General features: G+C 42.7%; 1 protein-coding gene across 1 annotated transcript in view; it reads right to left on the bottom strand.

The window, feature by feature from the left end:
- The window catches only part of fbn2b (fibrillin 2b), a gene marked incomplete at both ends in the record, with an annotated part of 110,306 nt that extends 103,878 nt beyond the window's left edge, over positions 1–6,428 (bottom strand). The window contains one exon of the mRNA XM_080736369.1: positions 6,250–6,428. Coding sequence (XP_080592495.1) covers positions 6,250–6,428 — 179 coding nt within the window. The remainder of the gene's footprint in view (positions 1–6,249) is intronic.
- Between the last annotated feature and the right edge of the window lie 5,844 nt (positions 6,429–12,272).

Consider the following 12,272-nt stretch of genomic DNA (forward strand, 5'->3'; position numbering starts at 1 on the left):
TACAAACAAAGGCAAAGGGACAATTTTCAGACATGTGGGGGTTGGGGTCAAATGACTATATTTGTGGAGCTTTTTCTTAACAAAAAGGTTTAAAGAAGGAACTGCAAAATGAATAGAGACATAAACACATACCCTCAGGAACTCGTGTTTTCTGCACTCAAAGTACTCAATGCATAAAAATCTTTTTGGAAATAACCAATCTACAAGCTCACAATGCGTCACACCGTGATGCATTGTGAGCTTGTAGATTGTCTATTTTCAAATGCCCAAAATGTATGTAGGGCTGCCGCTGAAGTGGGTTTTGTAGTGGAGTAAAAAAGTACAATATTTGACTCTGAGATGTACTGGAGTTAGTAGAAGTAAAAGTATAGAAAATTGGAAATACGACATGCAGGAAAGTAAACGTACCTCAAAAGTGTACTTAAGTACTTGCGTAACAGGGATGTGCAGAGAATGTTAGAGAGACAGGGGCTAAAACTTCTAAAAGGGCCTTTTGGTGGAAATATCAAAAATAGCAGTCCTACAAGCTAACAACGCGTCACTCTGCTTCAAGTTTTCCTGAACTTGAATACTGTATTCAAGTCCAGGAAAAGTTGGACACTGCAATTCTCTTGGATGCTGCCATCAGTTATGGCATGGAAAGGGGGCATTTGCATGTCTTTCACCATAATAAAAACTGCATTTATGGTCTGGAAAGGGCACGTTTTACAGTTGGGTAAAGGAGCAGGGGCTCAAGCCCCCTCTGATGTCTATGTGTGCACGTGCCTGTGAGTACATGTTAAGTTACTTTGGTTGTGTGGATTCTCACTGCTTCAGCTCTCTCACTCTGTTCAGCTTTTCACAAAGGATTCCCTACTTTCACATTTTTCCCCTAAAAGTCTTTATTATCCTCTTGCAACACGAAGAGGAAGGCGCTTTAAGAGGCCACACGAAGCCAAATCTTGTGCACAGTAAAAATCTGTGCCGTGAATGCAACTCTGAAAGTGTAAGAAATTGGACCCGGGATTTTGTGACGGAAAGTGCAAACTCAACAGTTTCTGAGGCAGTGGCCGGAGGGTCAACTTCACAAGAGGGATTCCAGAGGGGTCAAGGGTCACGGTAGTTCAGAGCAGCAGGCCTACCACTGAGCAAGGAAGGACATTACTGGAAAACGACTATACAGGCTTTTTTTTCTACGAAGACACAGACCAGGTGGAAAGAACGTGAATGCGTGCGTGCGTGCGTGTGTGTCAGGGTACTGGTCATAGGTCAGAGGTGTTCTGCCTGGCATTTGACCCCTTCTGAAAGACGGTTGTGTATTGCTGCCCTTACTAGCAGTGCCTGGGCCTGCTGTTCTATCTGAGGTGGTGGTGTCGAGCGTAGCAGGACAATGTCAGCAAGAACAGAACATGAGAAGTGAAAGGAGACATAGCTAGAGATGGTGATATAAAGAAGTGTAGAAAATAATGGGCAGAGAGAAACAGACTTGGCAATGAAATAGTTCATACAAAGCAGACAGACACACGCGCACACACACACACACACACCACACACACACACTTTACAGACAGACAGAGGGAGAAAGTGAGAGTTGAAGATATAGTTCCAATTCTATAAATGTAGTTATATCACAGTCCAGAAGTAGCCCAACGTATTTTATAAGCCTCGGGAGGAAATATATGACTTTGTTTTCCAGCGTTCCATAAAAAGAAATCTTTTTTTATGAGCCAACATAATGCTGTTTGTGATCTGTAATGATGTGCAGACTTTCACAGAAATTATAGTAAATCAAACCCAACTAAGCCTGTTTGGGTGTAACGTCATATGAGGGCTGAGGCTGGTCAAAAAATGATGGCTAAATCTTGTCATCGACTCTGACATCAACCACATTCTTTATAGACCACATGCCAATGTCTTTACGGCTCGAACCCTGGCTATAGCTGAAGCTTTAAGCCTGAACAAATGCAAAAACAACAGACAAATAAAAACGATGCATTTCCTGTATAAAGGGGAACTTGATATCCATCCATGTGCCTTCATCTAAATTAAAACCTTTAGTAAGTGATGATCTTCTCGTCGTAAAAATACTCAGACACATGGTTAAATCCTCTGTGCTTGTTTATCCATTTGTAATTCAGAGTGTTCAAATTTGACCAAACGGACCCTTTTGTGTCAACTCAATCTGGCTAACCATCGTCAAATAAAAGGGAAAAACAGCGCCCTCTCTGTTTCGTTCCTTTATCTGCACCGCATCAGATAGTCTGTTCTTGAGAGACTAGTGTCAACTTGGTTACATTTGTAAGACTCTCAGAGTTAAATAAACACTGATGGTTTTAACTGTGCATGTAGTTAAAGAGGTTCTCACTATGACATCCTAGACAGGCAGGGTTTAAGCATAATACCAAGGCAACCTCTCAAGGGACGGTGAGCGAAGGGCGGCTTCTAGGCCCATCGGGGTGGTATTGACATTATCCTGGATGCCACTTGAGAGGCTGTATGCAATTCTCCGCCTTGAGGTTTGAATGACTGTCTGCCAGAATAGCCAGCGGTAGCCAAGGCATCTCTCCTGAGCAGAGCTTGGGCCAAGATGAGCTCTCCTAATAAGAATTGGTTGAAAGCAGCAGATCTGACTGTAAAAAGCTCTCGCATACAGGAGAACCTATTAGGCTAAAAGATTTGTTGGACTCCCTGGAGTGGCTATATGGCAGTGTTTCTCAAACTGTCAAATTTCAAGGTCTCCCCTCATCTCTGACAGTGTACAAATGGAACCAAATGGACCTGTCCATTTGGTTCCATTTGTACACTGTCAGAGTTACAGACTTGTATGGGTCAATTTAGACCCCCCTAAAGGAACCCACAGAGTCCCTGGAATCGACTTTGAGAACCACTGCTACATGGCATGTGCGTTACAAAACACAAGAGCACTCCATCTTTTGTGCAAATTGTGGCTTTCTTTTTTGAGTGCCAACCAGACAGTCAAACATCCAACCAGTTAAACTCCAACACATCCAGCAACCGGCCAGTCAGTCAGTCAGCCAGCCAGCTATGAAGCTTAACCAGCCAGGCACTCAGTCATCCATCGAAGCCAGCCAGCAAGCAAAACAAAGTGCCAGTCAGTCTAGCCAGACAGCCAGTGAGACACAGGCAAAATAAAGTGCCAGCCGAAAAGCCAGCCAGCCAGCCAGCTAGCAAACCAACATGTTAGCAAGCCATCTTCTTCAGGTCTGATCAGATTCCAATCCGAAAGTGGACCAAGGCCAGGATACAGTGTGCTTTGGGAGCCAATAAATCAGAGTCAGTCAGCATCAGACCCATTGCTACCAGAGACAGAGCAGGGGATGTGGAGCTCCAGCCAGCAAATAAACACAGTTCCCCAGCTCAAGGCCAACATAATGACCATCATTAAACCAACGTCTCTCCATCTCCCACACAGAGAATCTGCGAAACCCATACTGTGTTAGCGATGGTCCACTGAGATTGGTGAAACCCTATGACGAGAGCACCGAGACACAGGCATACGTCTGCGTCTGCTGCATTGTACTGTAAGTTTTGAGCTAAAGAGAGAGAAAATAACACTCAGGATCTTGAGTTAAAAAGAGACCCTAAAGAAACCACAGGCCCACACTAAGAAAGGTCTTATCAAACAGCCAACGCATGTTTGAGGGTTTTAGCAGTGTTACTCATCACAAACTTGCGGTCTGATTACCCCACTGCTTCCTCCCAGATGTGGTTAGATGAAACACGTGTGTGAGGAGATGACTAACTTCACCCGAGTTCTGAAGAACAGAACTACAATTGATCCTCGCTAACCTGGGTCAAATTATAATTGGAAACAAATACATCAAATTTGGATTGTTTGCTCTGGTCTGCTGGGATTGGTCTCTGGAACTCAATTACACATAAGTGACGTTTTTTGGATGAAACAAAGGGTTCTTTGTAAAAAAGGTTATTCCGATATTAGTAAGAAGGGGGGGTCTCTCCAGCCCTTTAGTGAACAGAAAATAACTTTTCATTTCTCAGCTGTGTTCCAGTTCAAATTTAGTTTCATCACTTGCAATTTCACTTGTTTATCCTGTATCCTGTATGAGTTTTGATTGGGTGAAATTGGTATCCTGATCTGAACATTTTTAAACACTTTAATCCAATAAGTGATTTCCCTCTCATATTGTGGTGTTCTATCTAAAGTTGTTAACTAAAGAAAGACAAAACATGGCATGATGGTTTAACTCCAACACCATAAGGTTTCCAGAACTTCATTGGAATGGAAAAAGTCCACAGGCCTTTGTGTTTCGTTCCCATGAAAGCCATGCACAGTTTGATGGGAACAATATGAGATTGTGCAAGTTTAGCTGGCTCCCTGTCTCTCCCCCTGGCCACTCGCTGTCTATCTAGGGGGTTGTGAATGTGAATTATTGTGCATTTAGGTCATTCGCTTAATTCCATTTTGCTGCCACTCAATGCTTTTGAACCACAGATGCAGTGAACCACAGCGAGAGTGCACCGCTGATGTTTTTCGAGCCGGACATGTCATGTGGGCACTTGAACGGTGAGATGTACTGGGTGCACGAGATTGGACATGGCATATGCCTAAGATTTATCTCCAAGGTGGGCTTTGCTCTGGCGTTAGAACAAAATGTCACTTTTAAGGAATGTCTGGCTCAGAGAGAGAGCAAGTGTCATTTTATATATTTATGCAGAGCGCAGCAATGCCTGCCATATTAATCAAGCTGAGTGACAAGACAGACCAGGCTGTTTATATTACACAGCGGGAATCATCAATGAACATGTTTTCAGATAAAACAGCCATGGCAGAACTGTGAGCTTGACCCGCCCGCCACCATTACTGAACAGCAATTGAACACCATTTCATTTCTCCACGGAGGTTCAGATATTTCACTCTTTTCTTCTTTGCAACCAATTCCTCCCTTCGTCAAACCCCGTTCTCTCATGTTCCCTCTCTTTCGTCTGCCATGCTTTCTTTTTTGCTTTGTCACCTACAGCACAGTGAAACAAACGGCCCTTGTCACACCACTCTTGGGCGATACGACTACCTCATTTCCTGTGGCTTGGCACTGGGGAGCCGTAAGCGGTGACAGATGAGAGGCTGATTGGAATAACTGATGCCGACACTCTGAATGGGCCCCCCGACAAAACATTCTTTGTGTTTTCCAAAATGGGGGAAATGTACAGTAAAAAAAAGCAATTCGCGCCCAGTGAAATGCCACACCCAGTCACCTTGGGGAGCAGAAACTACCTGGGTGACAAAGAGAAACGGTAGAGACCCAATTGAGGGCGATGGAGAGACGAGTGGAGGGAGGGAGTTGGTATGTTGACGTTGCTATAATCAATTCCACTGGACACATACACACGCATACAGCATTGTTAAAACCAGACACACATGCACATACTACATACAGTACAGTACATACGTAACCAAACAAACACACACATGAGCTCTCACGCACACCATTTTACTCATCGGTTTCTTCAATTTAAAAACGGTGCAGAGGCCAAATGTTTTCCCCCGCGGCAGTCCTGAACTACTTTCTCAAACTAATACACTCAAGGGAATTTGAGTCACGCTTTTCTCTCATCGTGCCCTCATTAGATGTATAGACGGAGGGCTTTTTTTTCCTCCCTTTCCCATGAAAATGTCAATTTGCTGTAAATGCAGTGGGACTTTGCAGTGTGTGGCAAGCAGCCTGTTTAACTTCGAACATGTGCTGTTTTTGAGAAGACAATGTGGCAGTATTCAGCAGCATAATTTGGTATAAGGCGAGCTTGGCCTTTGCCCAGAAAAGCACAGCAGTTGAAAGAGACTTGCCAAGAAACCAGAGAGGGGAACGCCATTTAATATTGTAAACCTACTCTCTCAAGATACTGAGATGCATTTCAAACCATAACTGTGCCCTCTCAGTTGATGAGATTTGTGGATAAAATCAAAAGACAACTCCTATAAATGGGCCCGGCCAGGTTCATTGCTAGTTAGACTTCAGGTTTAGCATTTTACTAGGTATATGTGTAACGGAGATGATGCGAACCTCCCCACCCGGGCTTTGAACCCGGGCCTCCCGCGTGAAAGTCCAATATCTTAACCATCACTCCAAAGGGATATCCCTTTGGAACGAGGGAGATACTAGACTTTTTGAGGCTTCAGGATGGGGCTGCGACTCTCTCCACCACATATGCATGTGATCATCTTCCCCTTTAGTGCAACATTTAGGACTTGTTTTGATGCCAAAACAGATGGACAGACACACTTATTCTTACCCTCTCAACGTCTCCTGTCCTCTGCGTCGAACTCGCTGCGCCTCTCTCTGGTCCAGGACCCCGGTGAAACGGCTAGTTTGGTACGGTCCGTCCCCAGTCTGTGCGCCCACCACACAGACTGCCGTGAAACACCACGCGACCCATCCCAGAAGCACCTGGGCCAGCTTCACTGATCCCATTAGAGGGTCTTGACTGTGTTTATCCTTGGACAACACTGATGCAACTGTCAGTGTTCAACGGTGTAGACTCAGGCTGGAGCAGCACTGCACACAGACAGACTCGAGGATCAAGAACTGGACCCACACCAAGTCCTGGTGTGCACTCCAGAGTTGGGTCTGGACAGGAAAAGAAAGGAGATGAGAGAATTTAGTAACAGATGTTGCGGGTAGTGATCCTCCACTGGTATTGTGTTTGTATTCAAACTTCATCTTTTCTGTGAATTTATGACCCAATAACCACGTTTTGTCCTTAATATTAAAATGTAGCGCTCCAATAAAGTGGAAGTGCTACTTAAAATTGTTTTTGTTGTCTAGAAGACAACATAATTATGTCTTTGAGGATAACTTAGATGAATACACAGACTAATGAGACCAACTGAGGGGGCTCCACATACTGTAACTCCCTTTTGATTACACTGAAATATAACGTCAAGTGTCGGGCAGAAACCTCGTATCTCCAAGTTTCAAATGTGTATGTTTTTCCGCGAAGTAAAGCCCTGCTTCATCATACAAGGCCATCGCACAAAAGTAGTGAAAACAGCCGATCTACAAGCACACAACGCCTCACGATGCAAGGCGTTGTGTGCTTGTAGATCTGCTATTTTCACTAGTTTAGATCATTTTTAAAATGATAAATACAAAACCAATGGTTTTGGACATACAAGGTTTTCACCCGACAACGACGACAAGCAGGCTCATAAGAACTTCCTAATACAGATAACAGATCACAGAGGGAAAAGTTGCGCGCTGCCAAACTACTAAATCTAATTTTCTAACATGGACATGGGTCAGTAGTATATAAGTACGCTGAATGTCTGCCTGAACCTGTAAATCTGATGTAGCCATGCTTGGGAGAAATATTGCTGTTGGATGGACTTCATTTCTGTACTCATGCTTTCTCTTTAGTGGCGTGCCAATTTGTACGAATATTTAAGATTTAACAGCTACGATAATATTTGTATAAAGCAGCGCATAACGGCTATAAATAATCATTACACCGTAAAAATCATCCATGTTCATTTATCAATTTCTAACTCGGATGGTGAACAAAATTTGTACCCTCTTAGAGTTAAATCAACACTGATGATTTTACTTCATACCCATTCAATTCTTAAACAAGTTCGGCGGGGTGTTTTTTGGCCTGAGTCCTATGTGCTGTCCATGTTAAAGTTTGCCTTAGATAATGGCCTTCAAAAGGTTTGGGCATACAGCCTTACACTTTTCCTTTATCCTGCCAATTGTGCCTAGAGGGCGCTAGAGAGGGATGGGGGACAGAAATGGAAGGAGTAAGTGGAATGAACGAGGGCTAGGGCTGTCGCGATTATGACATTTTACATGACGATTAATTGTCACTGAAATAATTGCGATTAATGATTTAATTGTGCTTCTGTCATTACATTTCTGTTTGGCTTGTAGGCTTTGGAGTTGCACATGGCAGATATGACACAACCTAAATATACAAATAAAAGACATATTTGACAACTTTACGCTTAAAAAAAGAACATTGATAGTGGAAATAGCCGATCTACAAGCTCACAACGCAACGCAACGTGTTGTGAGCTTGTAGATCTGCTATTTCCACAATTTTTGAAAATATATGAACATGGAACGATTAGACCATGACAAAATAATTGCGATTAGACGATTATGTAATAATTGTGACAGGCCTAAAGAGGGCCATCAATTAACCTAATTATTAGCCCATCTCTGGATCTCATTTTCCATCTTCTTAATTTATGACAATCTCTGGAATTCCCATTTAGTATAAAAAAAAGATCATCCATAAGAAACCCCAAATTAATTATCCACGTTATTTTTGCGCAAGTCTGCATTTCTATAAATCAAATTAATTTAGCCTAATATATCTACACAGATGGCTTTACATGCTTGGCCTCACTGCATTGTAGGACATTATTAAACTGAAAACCAGCCAAAAAATCCAACTGGGACAGCCAGCCATGGGGTTTATTTTCTCTTCTCCGCATATATAGGCCAGCTTTAAGACTAGAACTATGGGCCCCCAGTGATATACAACCTCAGCTGAGCCAGCCTCCACTCCACACCCTCCTCCCAGCCAGGAAGAAAGATGGGACCAACCATATTATCTCTGGGCTAGAAGCAGACCGGTGGCTTCGGAAGAGAGGAAAGAAATATGGCCCACTGACTCAAGTTACATTTTAATGGAGGATGAGAGATACATGAATACAGTTCCCCTTTTCTCTTTCACTCACTCTCTCAGCTCTCTCGTGCACACACACACACACACGCACGCACGCACGCACGCACGCACGCACACGCACACACACACACACACACACACACACACACACACACACACACACACACACACACACACACACACACACACACACACACACACACACACACACACACACACACACACACACACACACACACACACACACACACACACACACACACACACACACACACACACACACACACACACACACACACACACACACACACACACACACACAGTGATGACCAACAACATTAGGCTACATGCACGCGCGCACAGAGGGAAGGGGCCACTCTGTATTCATAAACTTTATGAATGTCAAAATACAAATCCGCAGTGAGAGAATATTGACTTCGTTTGACTTTTATGAACAGAACTATATCCTACGTCCATTTTTCACCGGGGAGAAAGAATATGGTTTCTCCAAAGTTAAGTTACCCAAAGAGAAGTAGCTCTAAGTGGGGGCGGGATCAATGCACGAGCCTGAACAAAAGAAATGCCTTATCAATTACCTATGGCAGCGGTGAGCATTTACGCCACTGTCAAACTAACGGACCATATAAAGTCACATCCGGAATGAATGGGCATAATGCACATAAGTCCGACTGCACATAATAAGTCCGACATCTCATTACTCCGCCGGTGGTTAGGGTTAGGTTTAGGCATAGTTTTATTACTGAGGTTAGGGTTAAGGTTAGGTTTAGCCTAAACCTTATGTGCATGCCTAAACCGTTTAGGCATGCACATAACCCTGCAAGCAAGCCCTGGTTGGGCCTCTGCAGGCTATGTGTGGGCAGTGAGGGCAATGCCAGCCTGCACTTAACCGACACAGGCCCATAGTGGGATTGGCCAAATTAGGCCCACAGCTGTTGACTCATCATGGGCTAACCATGGGCGTACTGTGGGCAGCCTGTACGTGTGAAAAGAGCGGCAAATGATGTGGGCTGCCCACACAAAAACTGCATTGGGCCCAAATGTAGAACTATGCTAAGGGCCTAAACGGGCGTACTGAGGGCAGCCCTCAAAAGTTGCCGCTCTTTTCACCTTTTTTATGTATTTATTTATTGTTCCCGCCTTTTCATTCACTACCACCATGACTACCACTGGACAGCAGCTAATGACAGGAGGAGGTGAACCATGATTTGGACATGGCTGTTATTTAATGGTGAAATGGTACAGTAAGGACCTGCTTTTGACATTAATATAAGATAATAGCCAATAAGATAATGCATTTTCTGTTCTTTCATTTCTCTTAGCATTGTTCACTTAAACCACAAAGGGTGGATATTGGCATAAGCTAACTTAGCTAACTCAACTTGTTAACTTTGGCCATAGCTGGCCAGCTGTTTACCCAAAGTTACACCAAGTTATTATTGTAAACTGTGTGAGCTTGTAGATCTGCTATTTTCAGGTAGGCCTACCAAATACATTGTGCAATGGAGCATAAATACATATCTAGCTAAATTAGCAAGTTATAAAACAGTGTGGCAACAAGTGAATTATTTGTTAGCTAGCTATAGTTTGGTTTGTGTCAGAGAAATGGCTAACAGTTTGTGCACACTCACACACCATGTTGCCCTAAATATGTTTCTGTTCCTTACTTCTTTTCCTAAAGTTGGATAAGTTTGTCAAAGATAACCATATAGCCTACATGGAATCTGACTGAGTGGGTCACGTCTTTTGAAGGTATGTACTGTAATAGGCATTTACTGAATGCATTTTACTGAATGTACACATGACTGTTGTTGGTATTTATCTCATATTAGATAAACACATTATCCCTTTTGAAACAGAAAGCCTTTAAAACAGCTTGTAATAACAGTTTGTGTCTCTGTTAAAACAATATTTTGCAGAGCAAAGGATTGACACAGAGTGCTTCTTTCTCCTGGAATGGAGAACGCTTGGCATCCCTCATACTGTATATCTCCTTGGGCCACGGCTGAAATTTCAACTACACCTGCTTGAGGTACACCAGAGTAGGTCTAAAGAGACAAAATGTGTTATGTGTGTTTCAAAATGTAGTTATTAGGTAAGGAAAGTATTTGGGGATAAAGGATGTTTTTCTTTTTTTCCTCAAAACTGGGAATTGCTCCTTTCATTAATTATCAGGAAACTGGGGCCTGTAGTTAACTTCTGGTCTAAGCCATGTGACATACATTTTAAACATGGATCACAGCAGTGGTTCTCAACCTTTTCAGGCAACTGTGACCCCACTTTGAACTGGGGACCCCAACAAAATAATCACATTTGAATTGATGACCCCCTAAAAATATTACATTGGAATTGGGGACCCGCACATGAACTGTTTGATTCGGTTCCATTGGTAATTATTGTGAAAGTGGCAGATCTACAAGCTCAGAAGTTCAACCGCAAACTGGTGTTGTGAGCTTCTAGATTCCCTGGGGGTCCTGACCCACACATTGAGAACCACTGGATTACAGGATAAAACTATACTGTATAGATACCTTTATTATCCCAAGGGTGAAATTCAGTTATAGTAAGTGTATGCATGTATAGTAAGTGTATGCAGTGTTTTGTGTATTTTTATTTTTATCATTTAAACAATGTAGCTCTGACCCTGGTGCTAATAATTTTCTTTTCATACTTTTACTTTTCTATTATTATAGCCCCACACCAGAGCCTACTATTTTGCTGCAGCCCATACCAGCACCAGAAGACTCACCACAACCAGTATTGCCTACAGACCAGCAAAGAGCTTTGGTGGAAAATGGAGCAACATTCGTAAGTTCACTTTGTCTGTGCGAGCAGCTTTGCAGCCTTGCTTCATTGACTGTAGGGAGGGGAGGGTGGTCTAGTCTACATTTTGAAATTAATGTTCTGTAGTTTTAATTTATTTTGCCTTCTCTTTTTTATTAAAGCAAAATAGATGATGGGAAATGTTTGTTTTGTGGTCTTCAGAAGAAGCTCTCCTGACCAATCTCTATATCAATGGTCCATATACTGTATGCCCACCTGATGGAGGAGCGCTTCGGAGAGAAGTGAGTATTCTCAATCAAGATTAAGCCATTTTTTAACTAGTGGGAGGTACATTTTCACTTATGTGAACCACATACTGTGTAGGGTGCCATCTTTGCAATCCATTTCAAAAAGCGTTTACATAAAATATTTTGTAAGGACTGTATTCAATTAATAGTTTAGGTTGTTTAGTAGCATTTATATATATACACAGTAAGTCCAACTTCAGCTATGAAGGCAACCCTGGCATTGTCGATAGTGGATACATTTCCATGCTTGAGGGACTGTCAGGGCACATGCTATGTAAGTAAAGCTACTACTATATAGCCTGACTTAGCCAGACTATATACTCATGCTGCTAACTAACTGGCGTAACTGCAGTATATATCCCCACCTTGTTTTAACATGGGTGGATTGTCTAGCTGAGCTGGACTAACTACTATACACTATATCCTATACAGTATATAATGCACAAAGCAAATTATGAACACATTGTCAACTTGGTGTTGCTGCCTGTTGTTTCCTAACTTGTGTGTGTTCCTTTCTGCTTATTTCCTTTACGAAGA

The sequence above is a fragment of the Nannobrachium achirus genome, assembly GCF_963921795.1.
Source record: "Nannobrachium achirus genome assembly, chromosome: 1".
In the NCBI taxonomy this organism is placed as follows: domain Eukaryota; kingdom Metazoa; phylum Chordata; class Actinopteri; order Myctophiformes; family Myctophidae; genus Nannobrachium; species Nannobrachium achirus.